Genomic DNA, 19,495 nt, shown 5'->3' with positions numbered 1-19,495 from the left:
AGATTTTAAAGCAGGAGATACCATAAGTAATGATACTTAAGGCCTGTAAAGCATTTTTCATTGTCCCACATTGCAGCTAAATGAGTATAAACGCAACAGTGTTCTGATTTCACAACATATGCATTTATGACAACTGCTAAAAGAACTTTACAGGCTCAAAAGATAGGTTCCAAGGGATTTTTGTTTTTGCTTAAGCAGTCTTGAGGAGATCTAAACACAAGATAAACTTGGACCCCACCACTCTGTTATCTTGACAAATGTGGAAGTCATTTGGAAACCAAAACCAATTGCTGAGTAGGGGCTGGGGAATTTTGGTGTCATTTCGAACTAGTCTCTACTGAGGCAGGTTTACACCCTGACTCTCAGACCAGGGGCAGTGGTACCAACACCCTCTATTTTAGTGGCATGAAACTTCTCTCACCTCCTCCTTCGTGTCCAGCAGCCACGATGTGTACAGTCCAGTTTGCAGCAGCAGCAGCAGTTAGTCTTTCTCAGGAATAAACAACCAAACACCCCAGAGACCAGCTCCAGGTGGCACTGTCAGCCAATGGGGACTGGCTCCACTTGCTCTCCAGAGGATTTTCACCACCTACCCATGGCAAGACTGTTTTGTGAATTCAAGTCTACTTCCTTAAAAAAAAGTCCTTTTGGATGGATCTGGCTAGTGTGCTATATTACTTTATTGTTTAGAACAACCTCCGCAAACTCTCACGCAAGATTTACCTTTCACCTGGCTGTTTTTGTAGGCAACAGAATAATAGTAAATGGACCCCCAAGTGGTTTTCCTAATACAAAGTGACATCACATCAGCAGTAGCTCAGAAGCAGCCCTGGGTACTGCAGGGATTTCATGGGTGGAGGAGACAAAGTCTAATTATCTTTTCCTCTGGCTCTCAGTAAAAAACAAGTCCAGATGTAAACAGGAAAAGAAAACCAATATGAGGCCGGGCGCGGTGGCTCAAGCCTGTAATCCCAGTACTTTGGGAGGCCGAGACGGGTGGATCACGAGGTCAGGAGATCGAGACCATCCTGGCTAACACGGTGAAACCCCGTCTCTACTAAAAAAATACAAAAAATTAGCCGGGCGATGTGGCGGGCGCCTGTAGTCCCAGCTACTCCGGAGGCTGAGGCGAGAGAATGGCATAAACCCGGGAGGCGGAGCTTGCAGTGAGCTGAGATCCGGCCACTGCACTCCAGCCTGGGCGACAGAGCGAGACTCCGTCTCAAAAAAAAAAAAAAAAAAAAAAAGAAAACCATATGAAGTAGAAAAACATACCTTTTGCACTGGCATTTACCTTAAAAATAACAAAAACACCAATTTTACTTAAGATGGTAGTTCTTTAACACTGCTTATAAGCCAGATGTTTTTCATTCAATTTTGGACATTGCCAACACACTTTTACAACTGATTCAAGTTATCTTCAGGCTTGGCTTTAGATTGAATGTTCCCTTTCAAGCTCCTCAATACTCCTCTGTTCTTTACTTTTACCCCAATGTACTCCAATAATCACATAATTTATTTATTACAGGCAATCATATACCAATCCTTCCTTGCCTTTAAATAGAGAAGCATCAAGTCAGACCACTTTTGTTAAATAATAACCAAGGTTTTTTATCAATATTGTCTTAAAAGTAGCATCTTATAATGCATATGAACATTTTTCTAAAGATAAAAGTTTTACTAAACCCATATCCCTGACAGTAAAACTCAGCCAGAAATCTCCTAAAATTACTCCCAAATATATCCAAGTGTGCAAGTACAAGGTTAATATTATTTTGATGAATTCTGTATTCATTCAACTACTAAATCACAGGATACAAGACCTGGATTGAACTTTTTCTTAAATAGTTTGCATGGGCAGTCCCTGGTTTGCTGGGCAGTTTCCTGTCTCATCAAATCCCTGGCAAGCTGGGAGGGAGGAAGGAGATGCTAAGCAGCCTCTATGGTCCTTCTTGAACCAAGCTGCTCCCTGCCGGATATGACAATGGCTCAGAAGCAGCCTAGCAATTCTCAAAGGACAGGGAGAAAAATCACCAGAGCTGCTGGCAGAAAACAGCCAGTGTTCTATTTATTTCCTCAGGTGCTTCCATGGGGAAAAAAATAAAAGTCTAATATGCCAGAGAAATCATCACTGAACCAATAAGACACAGTAACATAATTCTAGTAACCTACTTCTCAATGAACACACATCAGAGAAAAAAACTGCCAGTATTTTATTCTCATGGAAAAACAGAACAAACCCACAAGTTGGAGTCATGGAGGTAAAATACAGAAGAAATGGAAAACGGGCTCTTGTCATGAACTCTCACTTTCAAATACCATTTTATATGGAAGCTACTTTACTCGGGGGCAAACAGAAGGCCATGCTGGAGTCTCTAACTTTTGGAAAATGGAGAATCAAAAATTTGCTAATCAACAAACAAAATAGGAGGGAAAATCCTTGGTAAAGCTCTACAGACATAATTATACATTTATATTTTACCAATAAAAGATAGCTAGGGTAGAAAAAACAGATGGTTAGAAACTGGTGCCAAACCAAAGTGAAAGCTTTGGTGTTTTTTCTAAACTCCTATCCTGAAGCAGTGGTTTTCAGTATTTTTCTGAAGAAAGATAACTCTGAATTCACCAGGGTTCTATCACCCCAATTCATCCCTCCCTCTCCGGCCCCAAGACATAAAAGGGCCATGTAGTTTTTTTGTCCAGCACCACTTGGGAAGGGGCTGGGCTCAGGGGGTGGGAAGAGCTACCTGCTGCCCTAGCTTGAAAGGAAGGAGGAGGTGGCCACACCATTCCTTGTAGCTTTATCATGCACATACAAGGAACAAAAATCATTTGGCAGTTTTAAGTTTAATAGGTGCATACCTTTACTTCAGGAATTAAACCCCTTATGATAAATAACAGAATTAAATCAGATTTTTTTTTAAAAAACAGATAAGGGTCTCGCTATATTGCCCAGGCTGGTCTCGAACTCTTGGCCTCAAGCAATCTTCCCACCTTGGCCTCCCAAAGTGCTAGGATTACAGGCCTGAGCCACCGCACCTAGCCCTAAATCAGAATTTTTTTTTTTAATTTACTTAAAAGAAAAATGAAAAAATAAAAGTTTCAACACTAGACTGCCGCCCTGTTAAGAATGTCTAATGTGCAATCAAAGTATTGGAAAGCAGGCATTTTTACGAAAGAGCAATGTCACTATAACTTATGAACAGGAAGTTTTGAAATATAAGGGTACTCATGGAAATCAGTGAAGAGAGGAAACACCGGCAATCATTGGACACAGAACAGTGAGCAGGTACTTTGGGAGTAAGGCTCTGAGAGATGGAGGACGCTGGTCCCAGATCTGAGGTGGATGCCTGGCCAATCGTCTCGACTCCAAGGGGGAAGAATGCAACTGGCAGGATTCGAGGAGAGGGCACCTCTGCAACCCCCAAGCAAGTCTCTAGTTTTCACCCCAAAATGGATGCACTTTCCAACTTCAGCAAGGCCTCCTCAGGAGGATTTGCTTTCCGATGTGTAGTAGCGGTACAGGAAACCTAAGAGAACAGCGCCTATGATGGGTAAAATCCAGTATGACCAGCAACTAGGAGGAGGGGGAGAAAGCAATAAAATTGTTAATATTTTAAGACAAATGTTCACTATCTTTCAGCTTTCACATGTTTTTATATAGGCAAGGAGTTTTTACTTTGGGAAATTTAACTGCTTTTATCACAAAGTAGTTGGGGAAAAAATATTTGGATTAGAGTGACAATATTACAAAGTAATTTTTTAAAAGGTTAAAAACAACCAATAGTATGATATCAAATAAGATGCCTTTACATGCCTTTATATGTGTTTCTACAAAGTCATATAGTGGTTATTTCTGAGTTAGGGATTATGGATACTCTCACATTGTCTTCTTTGTGCTTTTGCTTTTCACGTATTCTGCAATTAACATTTTTAAACAGGAAAAAACACCATTATGTAAGTGACATTTCACATATGTATTTTAAAAAAATCCCTCCCAATATAAATTCGGAAGTAATCATATATAATATAACTACCAGAAATATCCTATCTGCTTCATATGTATTTTAAAGATTTAATCCTTACAACACCCTATGAAATAGGGTTATTATTCTCATCTCATACAGGAGAAACATAAGCTTTGCACCCCAAATCCCAAAGCTAGTAAGGGAGTTGGACAGTGTGATTCCAAACCCATCCTCTTAATCCCTAGTTAAGTTTGGACACTAATAAGGATACACATACACAAAAAGTATATACAGTTCTAATAGGGTAAATGGCAGCTTCAAAAGTACTGCAAGAGACTTTCCTTAGGAGCTTCAGAACAGTCATCATTCTCCTTAACATAATAATTCTTTAATAGAACTTATTAGCACACTAGTTTTAAAGTACAATTCTTCCATGATCCAAATGACCCGGCTGCCCCTCTACTTAAGACATATGAGTCTTAGTATTAAAAGGTTTTGAAGTCAATAAAACGAGCTGAAGTTCATAAGAAAAATGATTCTTTGCCTAAACATGCCTAGCACTCTGTATGCTTACGTATGGCAAACAGCTACGCTGGACTAGTTTGGAATGTCAGCCAGGTAGCTTTGTTTAAAATACCAAGCAATATGGCATGTATAACAGCAATATGCACTGGGAACTCTGAAGTAATCTCCTGATAAGAGTAATGAATTCAGACTCCTTTAAGAGCAATCACAAAAGCCTAAAGAATCCAAAAGTAGGATCCTTGAGAAAACACTGAAGAAGAAAATTGTCTTTTTTTTTTTTTTTTTTTTTTTTGAGATAGAGTCTCGCTCTATCGCCCAGGCTGGAGTGCAACGGCGCGATTTCGGCTCACTGCAAGCTCCGCCTCCCGGGTTCACGCCGTTCTCCTGCCTCAGCCGGTGGATCCGCCCGCCTAGGCCTCCCAAAGTGCTGGGGTTACAGGCATGAGCCACCGTGTCCGGCCAGAAAATGTCTTTAGTACAAAAGACTGAGAATGGCTGACACCAATACTCACATAATCTTTCCTAATACTTAACTGCGACTGAGGAGAGAACCAGACGAAACACATTTATACTGCATCACAGGAGATTCAGGTTCAACAGTAACTTCCTGTCGTAAGACTGACTTTTCTTCTTGGAGATTCATCCAGATTACTACATGTTTGTGATTCATTTATTTTTATTCTTTTGTAGTATTCCATTGTATGAATATACCACAGTTTATTAGGGTTGTTTCTGATGTTTGAATATCTCGAATAATGCTGCTGTGAACATTCTTGTACATATTTCTGGGTGTACTTGTGCACACATTTCTATCAAGTATATCATTAGAAATGGAATTGTTGGGTCAAAAGTTAATTCATCCTGTCAAATTTACTAGATAATGCCAACCTGCTTTCCAAAATGATTATATTCATTTACATTACCCTAGGAGTGTTTTTAAGAGTTGGGGGATAAACTTTCCAACCAATTCTTATTTGCAAAATTTTTAATTTTTACCAATCTGGTTAGGTATGAAATATACCTATGATTTTAATTCACATATCACTAATGATGAATGAGATTAAACCTCATTTCCATATGTTTACATTTGTGTTTCCTTTTCTGTAAAGTGTTTAACTCCTTTTCTCATATTCTTTTGTTTTTTTTTTTTGAGATGGAGTCTTGCTCATCGCCCAGGCTGGAGTGCGGTGGCGCGATCTCGGCTCACTGTAAGCTCCGCCTCCCGGGTTCACGCCATTCTCCTGCCTCAGCCTCCCGAGTAGCTGGGACTACAGGCGCCCGCCACCACCCCCGGCTAATTTTTTGTATTTTTAGCAGAGACGGGGTTTCACCATGTTAGCCAGCATGGTCTCGATCTCCTGACCTCGTGATCCACCCGCCTTGGCCTCCCAAAGCACTGGGATTACAGGCGTGAGCTACCGTGCCCAGCCCTTTTTCTCATATTCTACTGAGGTTTTAAAAAACTGATTTGTAGGGATTCTTTATATCTTCTGCCTGATAATTCTTAATCAGTTTTATGTTTAGCATAAGTCTAAGTTTTATAGCATAAACATAAGGTTTTTTTTGAAGATGGAGTTTCGTTCTTGTTGCCCAGGCTGGAGTGCAACGGCGCGATCTTGGCTCACTGCAACCTCCGCCTCCCAGGTTCAAGTGATTCTCCTGCCTCGGCCTCCCAAATAGCTGGGACTATAGGCATGCACCACCATGCCCAGCTAATTTTGTATTTTTAGTAGAGATGGGGTTTCACCATGTTGTCCAGGCTGGTCTCGAACTCCTGACCTCATGATCCACCCGCCTCAGCCTCCCAAAGTGCTAGGGTTACACGCGTAAGCCACCGCACCCCGCCCTGCATAAGCATAAGTTTTATCTTTAAAATCTGCAATTCTGTGGCTTGTATTTTCAAAATTTTATGCAGCATTTTGTTGACCCTAAGCCCTCAATATTAAGGAAACTAAATTTACTAATAGTTTGTACTTTTTTATACTGTGTCCATTACCTCAAATAATAGATCTGATATTTTATGGGAAAAAAACACATATTTTCTTTCTCTGAAATACTTCGAGATATCCAAAAGATAGAATGGCTAGCTCTATATAATCTCCACAAATATATTGTACAGGCCAAGGATTCCACAGTCATTTTAGATAGACGCACTTAAGGGAAGGCAATTTATAACTTTCAGAGCTAATACTAATGAATTACTAATATTAATGCCAAGGAATATATTCTAAGTAAACCTGAGAAAATCCAAATTCCTAAATATGACTGTAGTGTTTTTTTCTTCTGTAAAATGTAATAATGGCACCTATCTTACAGAGTGGTTGTGAGAGGTAAATGAGATTAAGTTTTAAGTAGAATAGTGTAGCTAGTTTGAACTGCACAGACTGAAGGCTTAACCACTAGTAGCTACCTGTCCATGCATACTGGCCTCTTACTGAGTGTGATTCCAATTTGTGTCACAATAAGATTAAAAAATTACTCAAGGCATGAACTTTTTAGATTATTCAAAACGGCTAAAACTGTAAAAGCTAATTTTGTTAATGTCAAGGAACAACTGAATTTGCAGTGATTTGGGCCAAAAAAGAATTAGTTGTCAAGCTGCACTCGTAAGTTATGTTACATACATATACTTACAGAAGAGTCTCTTGCCAGACATTACCTTGAACATAAGGAAATCTGTTAAGGGGATACTAACCTTTTGCATGTATCATGTTTTGAAGGGTCCTGAAAATGACACATATTCAAAAATAACAAAAAGAAACAAGATTAACACAGCACATATACATTTTCTTGAATAGCTACATAAACCCTGTAACTGATACCAGAACTTCACTTTTCATGCATTTTGGTGTTTACAAATATATAAGCAATGGATGTACTGGGAATTTTATTTCTGATAACATACTGGCACTTTGCTAGGTTCCTTCCTACTGAAGAATCACTAATGAAAGCATAGAAATGACCTAAACTTTTTTAGATGTTAAAAAATGTTAATGATACAAACTATATTGAAACGGACTACTTTGTGGTCATGATGATGTGCCTGGTTCAGCTGGGCTTGCCACTGGCAGTAGCTAACATCATACTTTCTAAAAACCTTTTTTTTTTTTTTGAGACGGAGTCTCGCTCTGTCACCCAGGCTGGAGTGCTGTGGCTAGATCTCAGCTCACTGCAAGCTCCGCCTCCCGGGTTCACGCCATTCTCCTGCCTCAGCCTCCCGGGTAGCTGGGACTACAGGCGCCGCCACCTCGCCCGGCTAGTTTTTTGTATTTTTTAGTAGAGACGGGGTTTCACTGTGTTCGCCAGGATGGTCTCGATCTCCTGACCTCGTGATCCACCCGTCTCGGCCTCCCAAAGTGCTGGGATTACAGGCTTGAGCCACCGCGCGCGGCCCTAAAAACCTTTTTAAAGCCCAAAAAGCTCTTCTAACACGTAGATCAACTGTGAAATCCTCTAGATAATACAGATGATTGCTTTGTAGATCACAAAAATATACTGGTTCACTCTTTGAAATCATAATAATTATGAAGGGAGACCTTAGAATTGATTTCACAATGAAAAGAGAAAAAATGGAGTCAAAGGAAAGAAAATGACAAAATAACCTTAAAAAACAAATCTTAGCAATAAAAGGTACTGAAGTATTGATATCTGCTACAACCTTCAGAGCATTATACTAAGTGAAAGAAAGCAGACACAAAAGACTACATATTATATAAATCTGCTTTATAAAATGTTCAGAATAGGACAATCAATAGAGGTAGAAGTAGATTAGTGGTTGCCTCGGGCTGGCATGAGGAGGACGAGTTGTAGGGAAATGGAAAATGACTGCTAATGAGTGTGGGGTTCCTTCTTGGAGGAAATTGTTCTCAAATAGACTGCACAGCTTTGTAAATACACTGAAAACCATTGACTTGTACATTTTAAATAGGTGAACTGTATGGTATGTGAATTGTATCACAATAAGGCTGTTATTAAAATTTTTTTACTCAATTTAAGTATCAAATGAGGTACTGATTCCATTAATCAGCTGTATAGTACAAAAGGCCTGCTAACTTACTGCCAGAGGACAATAAGACTTTTAGCATAGGTTACTGCTGCCCAAAATACCATCTTTGCAAAATGTAGAAGTATTTCACTGTATGAACATGGAATATTAGCTCTGCTTAACCACCGCTTTCAATAATCTCCAAGAATTTCCAGAAACCAATCACATTGGCCCCGATACACTTTAGAGCAGTCCATGAAATGAGTTTTAATTTCACATATATCCAAAACACTGCCATGCAAATGAATACATGCCCCAAACCTGAAAGAAATTAGCCTGTAGACAAGAAAAATGTCAAATGAAAGGTTTTAAAGAAACCATACTAACATACTACTATACTTCTTTAAGACTTTAATGATTATTGTTATCTGGGACATTTCAGCTAGTCTAGTAAGGACCTGATTAATTACAATGAGTTACAGGTCAGTCTTTGAAAAATACAACAAATGTTACTATCTACTTTACAGATTCAGAAGGTGGGAGTGGTAGCGATGGTAGTATGTGCATCAAGTTAATTTATAATGTTGCCTTTTAAAATAAATATTCTACTACAGTAGCTGAGAAATATTGAATTCCATCAAGAAAATGTTCATGGTCTTTTATGCTTTAGCTACATAAATACCAATGATTTATAGACAAAAAATGTAGTTACTATTTTTTTTTTTTTTTTTTTTTTTTGAGACGGAGTCTCGCTCTGTCACCCAGGCTGGAGTGCTGTGGCCAGATCTCAGCTCACTGCAAGCTCCGCCTCCTGGGTTCACGCCATTCTCCTGCCTCAGCCTCCCAAGTAGCTGGGACTACAGGTGCCGCCACCTCGCCCGGCTAGTTTTTTGTATTTTTTAGTAGAGACGGGGTTTCACCATGTTAGCCAGGATGGTCTCGATCTCCTGACCTCGTGATCCGCCCGTCTCGGCCTCCCAAAGTGCTGGGATTACAGGGTTGAGCCACCGCGCCCGGCCGTAGTTACTATTTTTAAAAGGGATAATTTGAAAGGCTTATATGAGAGCATCACAGCATAATATATGTATTATGATGCTTAATCTATAGAGTAAAAATCATATACTTCATATAAACAGATTGTCTAGATTTCAAAGCTTTTAGCCTTTTACAGTCAAAAGCCCTGGATGTCTGTTAAGTAGGGTGAGCTTTAGAAAAAGGTAATAAGGCCGGGCGCGGTGGCTCAAGCCTGTAATTCCAGCACTTTGGGAGGCCGAGACGGGCGGATCACGAGGTCAGGAGATCGAGACCATCCTGGCTAACATGGTGAAACCCCGTCTCTACTAAAAAATACAAAAAACTAGCTGGGCGAGGTGGCGGGCACCTGTAGTCCCAGGTACTCGGGAGGCTGAGGCAGGAGAATGGCATATAAACGCAGGAGGTGGAGCTTGCGATGAGCTGAGATCCGGCCACTGCCCTCCAGCCCGGGCGACAGAGCGAGACTCTGTCTCCAAAAAAAAAAAAAAAAAAAAAAGAAAGAAAAAGGTAATAAGCAACTGAAGAAAGAGAACAGAGACAGCCAAAACTGTACTATGGTGAAATGTAAGAATTTCTAAACAATAAATAATTTAAAACATATGGTGTTCTTTGAACTAAGTACTGCAAAATAGTCCTGTTTTAAGATCAATCCATCCCTGGGGCCAAAAAAAAAAAAAAAAGACCAAGTTGTTTAACTCATTAAAGGAAAGAGAAGAGAAAGAGGCATACACTCCCTCTAGGATACTGACAGCCAAGCAGATGCAAACCATAGTGACCCCACTTTTAATCAAATACATAATAATCAAAGAGATGTTGAAGGCACAGCTCTTAGCAGCCAAGACTCTCAGCCAAATTTGGAAATAAGCCAAATTGGTTATTTTAAACTGAAATGAAAAAAAGTTCTATTAACACATAACCTCCCTTCCCTAGGCACAGCTCCCCCCAATCTTCATTTCCACAGTTAAGCACTGGGCTAAATCTAATGGATGCTTAAGGGAAATTCTTACAGTTTATAGTTGACTTTAATCTATCCCTTCAGGTATTGAGGCATATCTACCTGGTTATGTCCATGCTCTCAACCTTTGGCATGGAAAGTAATAATTGCAATACTATGACTTTAGTTACAAGAGCGAATCAAATCCACAGTTCTTCCAGCATAACCCCTACTAAGCAATTAATATGCATGCTTCTTTTTCTTCAAAAAGCTTAGAATACACTGGCAAACAACAAAATTGCTGTGAGTTTTGGTATTATAGGTTCTAAAAAAAAATTGCTGTTAAGTCTACTCTGACTTTAGCTCAAAACTCATGGAAATTAACTGTTTAAATAAAACTGGTTCCTCAAGTTCAAGGTTCATTAAGGCTTTACTTCCCCACTAAAATAAATAAGTAAGGGCTAGGCACTTTGGTTCACACCTATAATCCCAACACTTTGGGAAGGCTGAGGCAGGAGGATCGCCTGAGCCCAGGAGTTCAAGCTTGTAGTGAGCTAGGATTGTGCCACTGTACTCCAGCCTGGGGGACAGAGCAAAACCCTGTCTCAAAAATAAATAAATAAGTATATTTATATACATATAAACACTAAAGACAGACTTTTTAGGGAAAAAGGAAATATTTTGTAATACCTTAATAGAATTTTTATAAAGCTGCTCATAACTAAAATTATATCTAATATCTTCAAGCCCAATGTTATAAATCAGTTTCCTAATTTGTGACATGAAAGGCTCAAATAAATGTGAATTCTAAAGTCATATTCAATTATCTCAACACAATTTTCTAAGCCAAGGACATTGTGGCAAAACCTATAGGAGCAGGCGTCTAAAGGGTAGAGAGAAGAAAACACCATTCTCTCACATCTAGGAAGACTGAAGAAGCACTACCATAGGTAGATTTTTCTCTCTTCCACCAGCTACATGAAGGAGTGATTTCCGAGATACTCATCAGAGAGTATCGCATCAGTGCACCATAAGCATTGACCCAATTTGTTAAGATTAAGAGAATGACAAAGAGGCCGGGCGTGGTGGCTCACGCCTGTAATCCCAGCACTTTGGGAGGCCAATGTGGGCGGATCATGAGGTCAGGAGATTGAGATCGTCCTGGCCAACATAGTGAAACCTCCTGTCTACCAAAAATACAAAAATTAGCTGGGTGTGGCAGCGCATGCCTGTAATCCCAGCTACCTGGGAGGCTGAGGCAGGAGAATTGCTTGAACCCAGGAGGCAGAGGTTGCAGCAAGCCGAGATAGGGCTACTGCACTCCAGCCTGGTGACAGAGTGAGATTCCACTCAAAAAAAAAAGAGAGAATGACAAAGAAATGTCACAACTGGCAACCACATGGAAAGGATGTGGAGGTCAATGGGGGTGGATTTCATGATGAACTTTGTTTACGAGAAAACATGAGAGAAGAGCACACACTTAAGGAATGGAGTATACTTTGTCATCAGGACATAAATGTAGGAAAGAATGAACCAGAATCATGATTATGATGCATTAAGACAGACAGGGCAGCCGAACACAGTGGCTCATGCCTGTAATCCCAGCACTTTGGGAGGCCGAGGTGGGTGGATCACGAGGTCAGGAGATCGAGACCATCCTGGCTAACACGGTGAAACCCCATCTCTACTAAAAATACAAAAAAATTAGCTGGGCGTGGTGGCATGCACCTGCAGTCCCAGCTACTTGGGAGGCCGAGGCAGGAGAATAGCTTGAACCCGAGAGGCAGAGGTTGCAGTGAGCCAAGATCACGCCACTGCACTCCAGCCTGGGCAACAGAGCGACACTCCGTCTCAAAAACAAAAAACAAAAAACAAAAAAACAACAACAGGGCATTATACTTTCAACCTACACAGCTTACATTTAGGCTTTCAAAAGCTTAAAAGGAAAATATGAAGTATATATAAAGACCTTATGTTTTAATTCCTACATTGCTATTCCAAGAGGATTCTAAGTAGTTAAAATTGGAAAAAGCAGATTTTAAGCCACAGGACACCTTCAGCAAATTTAATGGGTATTTAGGTGGCCTGGCAGAGATTGTGTAGCTTTGAATTTGGAACACTTTGGTACCTCTGTAGCCAGTAACTTACGAAAAACAAGTTGGGAACTTCTGGCTTCAAATTCTAAACTGGAAAGGATTTTCCCCCCACAATACCATGGACCTTACAGCATGAGCTACCACTATATAAATTTTAACATTAGGTTCATTTTACCACCTAAGATGTTTGAGTATTGAAGGTATATGATTTCAGCATTTTATAGTCCCAACTATGACACAGTCACGTGGTATGGATCTTGAGGACAGCCTTCTCATCAAGCTCCAATATACTAAAATATACAAGTCAATAAGAACCATTTCTTTCTGGATATGAATATAATTTAACAATTACTGCCTTGCAAAGCATGTAATCCTAGAGTCGAACGGTTATATTAAAAAATTTCCCTGTAGATATGGCAAAATTCAAAGATGGAAAAACAGCTCCTAAAACAAATTGCTATAAACTCTCTTAAGAACTCATTGTGATAAAATATGTAACACCTCACTAAAAAAAAAAACTAGGCGGGCGCGGTGGCTCAAGCCTGTAATCCAGCACTTTGGGAGGCCGAGACGGGCGGATCACGAGGTCAGGAGATCGAGACCATCCTGGCTAACACAGTGAAACCCCGTCTCTACTAAAAATACAAAAACTAGCCGGCGAGGTGGCGGGCGCCTGTAGTCCCAGCTACTCGGGAGGCTGAGGCAGGAGAATGGCGGGAACCCGGGAGGCGGAGCTTGCAGTGAGCTGAGATCTGGCCACTGCACTCCAGTCCGGGCGACAGAGCGAGACTCCGCCTCAAAAAAAAAAAAAAAAAAAAAAAAAAAAAACTAACACATTCACAGGATGATCTCTATTGGGACTTAAGAAGTGAAAAATTTAACATTGGAGGACTGATTTGAAAAGAATGTTTCGGCCGGGCGCGGTGGCTCAAGCCTGTAATCCCAGCACTTTGGGAGGCCAAGGCGGGTGAATCACGAGGTCAGGAGATCAAGACCATCCTGGCTAACATGGTGAAACCCCATCTCTACTAAAAATACAAAAAATTAGCCGGGCGTGGTGGCGGGCGCCTGTAGTCCCAGCTACTCGGAGGCCGAGGCGGGAGAATGGCGTGAACCCGGGAGGCGGAGCTTGCAGTGAGCCGAGATCGCGCCACTGCACTCCAGCCTGGGCGACAGAGCAAGACTCCGTCTCAAAAAAAAAAAGAAAAGAATGTTTCCTTGCCCTTCTGATCCCTTGTTTTGCAAAACTATACATCATTTCTAAGTATAGCTTTACCAATAGAAGACATTAGTCCTTGAGAACCCTAAGCAAAGGGTATTTTGTCTTTTAAGAGTAATTTTGTCATCACATTCTACGCTTTCTTTCAAAAGATTATGTTACAAAGTGTAAGTGTTATACAAAAACAGGAAATAAGCCAAGCGCAGTAGCTGGTGGCTCAGGCCTGTAATCCCAGCAGTTTGGGAGGCCAAGGCAGGCGGATCACCTGAGGTCAGGAGTTCGAGACCAGCCTGGCCAACATGGTGAAACCCCGTCTCTACTAAAAATACAAAAATTAGCCAGGCATGGTGGTGGGCGCCCGTAATCCCAGGTACTCAGAAGGCTGAGGCAGGAGGAGAATCCCTTGAACCCAGGAGGCAGAAGTTGCAGAGCTGAGATTGCGCCACTGCACTTCAACCTGGGTGAGAGAGCAACACTCCGTTTCCCCCACCAAAAACAAAACAAAACAAAACAAAACAACACACAGGAAATCAGGAAATAACCAGACAAAATTCTTTGGTAAATAGCAATCACTGCTTTTCTAAAGGGCATCAGGATCTCATTACAAACTTTAATAAATTAGGTAGTAGGCATGGTAGGGATATTAAATAATTCTTAAAAATAAAAATTTTAATTTAATCAACTAGCTATATTTCTTTTTTTTTTTTTTGAGACGGAGTCTTGCTCTGTCGCCGGGGCTGGAGTGCAGTGGCCGGATCTCAGCTCACTGCAAGCTCCGCCTCCCGGGTTCACGCCATTCTCCTGCCTCAGCCTCCCGAGTAGCTGGGACTACAGGCGCCCGCCACCTCGCCCGGCTAGTTTTTTGTATTTTTTAGTAGAGACGGGGTTTCACCGTGTTCGCCAGGATGGTCTCGATCTCCTGACCTCGTGATCCGCCCGTCTCGGCCTCCCAAAGTGCTGGGATTACAGGCTTGAGCCACCGCGCCCGGCCGCTATATTTCATAATTATAAACAATATATTCTTTTTAGTTTCTCTCCCATAAAAGAGGTAAACTGTATGTTACATAATACATTATATAACAGAAAACTGTATGTATAATAAAATTCAGTAGCATCTGGGAGAAAAAAATATAACTTTAAATGCAATTAATAGACTGCTTCTAACATGTAAAATTTACCAGATTCCAAAAGTTAAGCTTCTTAAGTTAAAAATGAAGTTTAAAAAACATATTAAGCCTCTATGGAGACAATTTTATTTGTTTTAAAAAACAGATCAAATCCTTTGAAAGCAAATGTCATCACATCAACACTTTCATCTATGGAATACTAAATATCTACTTAAAAAATGAGAAAGATCTTTTCTTTTTTTTTTTTTTTGAGACACAGTCTCGCTCTCTCACCAGGCTGGAGTACAGTGGCGCGATCTCTGCTCACTGCAAGCTCCACCTCCCGGGTTCACGCCATTCTCCTGCCTCAGCCTCCCGAGTAGCTGGGACTACAGGTGATCGCCATCACGCCCAGCTAATTTTTTGTATTCTTGGTAGAGACGGGGTTTCACCATGTTAGCCAGGATGGTCTCGATCTCCTGACCTCGTGATCTGCCCGCCTCAGCCTCCCAAAGTGCTGGGATTGAAGGCGTGAGCCACCGTGCTTGGTCAACCTTTTTTATAGTATACTGTTTTGAACTATTTAAATTTTTTTTTACCACGTACATTTTATACTACTCATTCAAAAAAAATGTAATGGGGAACTGGTCAAGTTACTAGACCTATTTGACTACAAGATTTGACTAGTAAAGCAGTTGAACTACTATCTAGATAATATCTGTTGAATAAATGAATGCAATGGTGCCTACTTTTTTAGTCAGGTTAGGATTTGCATGCACTTTATCTCTTGAACTGATGGCAGATTAAGTGATAAAACAGCTAACCAAGAAGTAAACACATCATCAAAAGAGAGAATTCACAGACCACGAATATTTATAGTTTACTTGCTAAAGAGCAGGCAAGCAGGCAGGCAAACTGGCACAGAGAGCACTAAGTCTGTTTCTAAGGTGAGTTTCCATAACCAAAAACAGACCAGAAAAATGTTAAGTCAAATATAAGTAGAAGATTGACGGCTCTCGGCATGAGGGTTAATCCAGCAAGGAAGAGATTCACAAAGACAAATGGTTTTTAATTCTAGTTAGTTATTTTTGATTGAAGCAGGTAAAACAAAAATCTGTTGCTAGATCTTTAAGTTTTTAAGTCTTTAGGTTTTTAGTATAATAATTCTGGGCCTTCAACTCAGGTACTATCCATTTAACAATAAAACAATGGTGACCACTAATTATTTACCTGTGTTATAAAAGTAATATGAAAGGTGTTTTCTAAAAGAATTAGGGAATGGTTACTGACTTATACACTGGAATAGCAACATTTTTACTGTTTCTTGGGGGGCAGTAGGGAAGGTGTGGTTCAGACAGGAAGTAGATATGGGGTTGTGGAGGTGGGAGAGGAGACGGGTAGAAATAGAGGAAAGGAGAAGAAGGAAAATGGAAATGAAAACTCCCTCCCATAGGCTGAAGATACCTTTAATTCGACTTTTAAAAATCACTTCTTCATAAAGATTCAGAAACCCTGAACCAAGAGAAACGAAGGTAACCAATGAAATGAACTCCACTTCCATTTCTTAATGGTGAATGGTTAAACCAGAGATAAAATATGAAGAAAAGAGACAGCTACATCCTAGACACCAAGTGCCTATTTAAACCTCTGTAAGAAATAAATGTGAGAGATCAAGAATTTCTTCCTGGAACTGAAGTCAGGTTGGAATATTCGCTCTACAAAAACTATGTAGGTGGTCTTGAAAATGTTCCAAAAGGCCTTTCTTGCCTGATCTGCCTAAAGTAGAGCAGAGTGACTAGAGACACAACAGCCAGACTCTTTACTTAATGAAGACATGGCCCTTGAGTACAGTGACATGAGGAAAACCGGATTGAAAACACTGCCTTTAGTCACTGTTTAACTACATTTGGAGACTTCTAAATTATTACAGAACTTGGGGCTAAACTACATTTGGAGACTTCTAAATTATTACAGAACTTGGTGAGCTTAAATGCTTTTTCTATATTTCTTACAAAAAAATCTAAGGTTCAATAGTTCTTTTGTTTTTTTTTTGTTTTGTTTTGCTTTTTTTGAGATGGGGTCATGCTGTGTGACCCAGATGGAAGTGCAATGGTGTTACCATGGCATACTGCAGCCTCAAATTCCTGGGCTCAAGCTATCCTCCAGCCTCAGCCTCCCCAGTAGCTGGGACTGGAGGCACACATCACCATTGCTGCTAATTTTATGATTTTTTAAAAATAGAGACAGGGTCTCACCATGTTGCCCAGGCTGGTCTCCAACTGCTGGGCTCAAGTGATCCTCCCATCTCAGCCTCCCAAAATGTAGGGATTACAGGAGTGAGCCACTGCAACTGGATGGCTCAATAGTTTTAATTCAGCTGAGAAATTTCTAATTCTTTGGCCTATAGAAGGCAGACAGTGCTTATCACCGAAGAGAATTAAATTTTCCTAAGTTTTCAAATGAAAAGATGGGCATATCATTCAGCAAAAACTTTGGGCTTAGCTACCTACTTATCACCTAGATTACTTAAATTGCAAATTCCTAAACCCCATCTCCAGAGATTCCAAATCAGTAGAATGGAAGCCCAAGAAATAAACATTTCCTATATATTTTCATGTACATGCCAAGGGATTCCAATTGAGGTGATACAAGAACAGAATTTGGGGAACATTGTTCTACATTCCTAAGAATGGTCCTAACTATACTACCAAGACAGAAAAACTGCAACAAGAAGCAATTTGTAGACTTCTAGACATTGTAATTGCAAACATATTTTTTCTATTGTTTTAATATAAAAGATGCTCTCACAGTTGCTGTGCAGAAATGTGTTATGGCTCCTATATCCCTTGAATCAGATGTTGACCTCTGAGAGTGGTATTTTCTGGACATGTTCGATATACATATCAAGGCCATGCGTAGTTCAAATTTTACCATAATAACACAAGTTATTAAGAGTAAGCAACAACAAAAAATGATGGCTGCTTACCTCCAGGGAAGGGGAACCTTTAAGACACTGAGAGCTGGAGATAGTAGGAAACTTTTTACAGAATACTATTTTGAATTATTTAATATATATATATATATATATTTTGAGACGGAGTCTCGCTCTGTCGCCCAGGCTGGAGTGCAGTGGCCGGATCTCAGCTCACTGCAAGCTCCGCCTCCCGGGTTTTCGCCATTCTCCTGCCTCAGCCTCCCGAGTAGCTGGGACTACAGGCGCCCGCCACCTCGCCTGGCTAGTTTTTTTGTATTTTTTTGTATTTTGTAGAGACGGGGTTTCACCGTGTTAGCCAGGATGGTCTCGATCTCCTGACCTTGTGATCCGCCCGTCTGGGCCTCCCAAAGTGCTGGGATTACAGGCTTGAGCCACCATGCCGGGCCTTAATACATTTTTTTTAAAGGATTGAAGAATGGATAATACATGTGTTAGGAGGAGAGGACAAACAACCAACAGTTGTTACAAAGTGTTTTAAGAACCATTTCATTCCCCTTTCAGAAACAATTCAATAGTTCAGAGTAGCAGTCCAGGAAGATGGAAGAGTTAATTTACACAAACACTCTGGATTGCAGGGCAACAGATGGCAGACACTGTTAAGCAAGCAATCTCTTGAGTTAATAGAATTCTTGTGTCTAGGCCAACTTTAATTGCTGTGTCAAATCTATTCAGTAATTCCAGCTCAATGAGGAATGGGAAGCAAGCAGCAAGGAGGAGAAAAAGGGGAGGGAGGCAGCATCACTTTCCTATGTTCTAGGTGGCACCTAAACTGCTGTCCCTTTAAATTAAGAGTGCTGTGTAACAGCTATCTGAAGGACAGAAACTAAGGAAAAGTGTTAGGGAATAGTTAGGGAATAAGGGAAATGAACCACCTAGCATGTGGGAGGCAGAAAATGGTTCCATATTTTCTTCCTGGTAGGTAATGCAGTACACATTAAAGTTTTCAAACACTCAAATACTTAGTCTTTTGTTTTCGCTGTATTACTAAGTAACCGGGAAGGGTGTGAGCCTATTTGAGCCTACAGGATAAAAGAATTAAATTTAGAAAATAAGTACAGAAAGGCCTCTGTATTACAGATAAAGAAGATACCCTATAAGAAACAAAACAACTTTGAAATTATTTTTTTCCAACACAGAAACAATTATTATCACTTGTTCTACATAATATAAAAGTAAGGTATTTTTCTATAACTGAACCCATAAACTAATGTCTTTCAAAACCACACAAGGCATAGCTTTGGAGCTTCAGGTTTTTTTTTTTTTTCACTTTTTTTTTTTGAGACGGAGTCTCACTCTGTCGCCCAGGCTGGAGTACAGTGCTGCAATCTCGACTCACTGTAAGCTCCGCCTCCCGGGTTCATGCCATTCTCCTGCCTCAGCCTCCTGAGTAGCTGGGACTATAGGCACCTGCCACAGTGCCCGGCTCATTTTTTGTATTTTTAGTAGAGACAGGGTTTCACCGTGGTCTCGATCTCCTGACCTTGTGATCCACCCACCTCGGCCTCCCAAAGTGCTGGGATTACAGGTGTGAGCCACCATGCCCAGCCGAGTTTCCGTTTTTTTTTTTTTAAAAAAAAGTGTATAGAAGCATTAGCAAAATGTTTCCTGCTGTTCAAGACTCAGCTATTCTTT

At 40.5% G+C, this 19,495-nt stretch overlaps 1 protein-coding gene across 1 annotated transcript in view; it reads right to left on the bottom strand.

The window, feature by feature from the left end:
• Positions 1–2,043: 2,043 nt before the first annotated feature.
• The window catches only part of LOC117087974 (cytochrome b5 type B), a 43,558-nt gene continuing 26,106 nt past the window's right edge, over positions 2,044–19,495 (bottom strand). Inside the window, exons 4-5 of the mRNA XM_033218829.1 lie at positions 7,189–7,217; positions 2,044–3,577 (exon numbers count right to left, since the gene is read on the bottom strand). Of these exons, the coding sequence (XP_033074720.1) occupies positions 3,487–3,577; positions 7,189–7,217 (120 nt within the window). The 3' untranslated portion in view covers positions 2,044–3,486. The remainder of the gene's footprint in view (positions 3,578–7,188; positions 7,218–19,495) is intronic.

This window comes from Trachypithecus francoisi, unplaced genomic scaffold, assembly GCF_009764315.1.
Source record: "Trachypithecus francoisi isolate TF-2019V2 unplaced genomic scaffold, Tfra_2.0 Lachesis_group10, whole genome shotgun sequence".
NCBI classification, from domain to species: Eukaryota; Metazoa; Chordata; class Mammalia; order Primates; family Cercopithecidae; genus Trachypithecus; species Trachypithecus francoisi.
The sequence above is the reverse complement of the archived record's forward strand: the minus strand, read 5'-3'. Positions and strand labels throughout refer to the sequence as shown.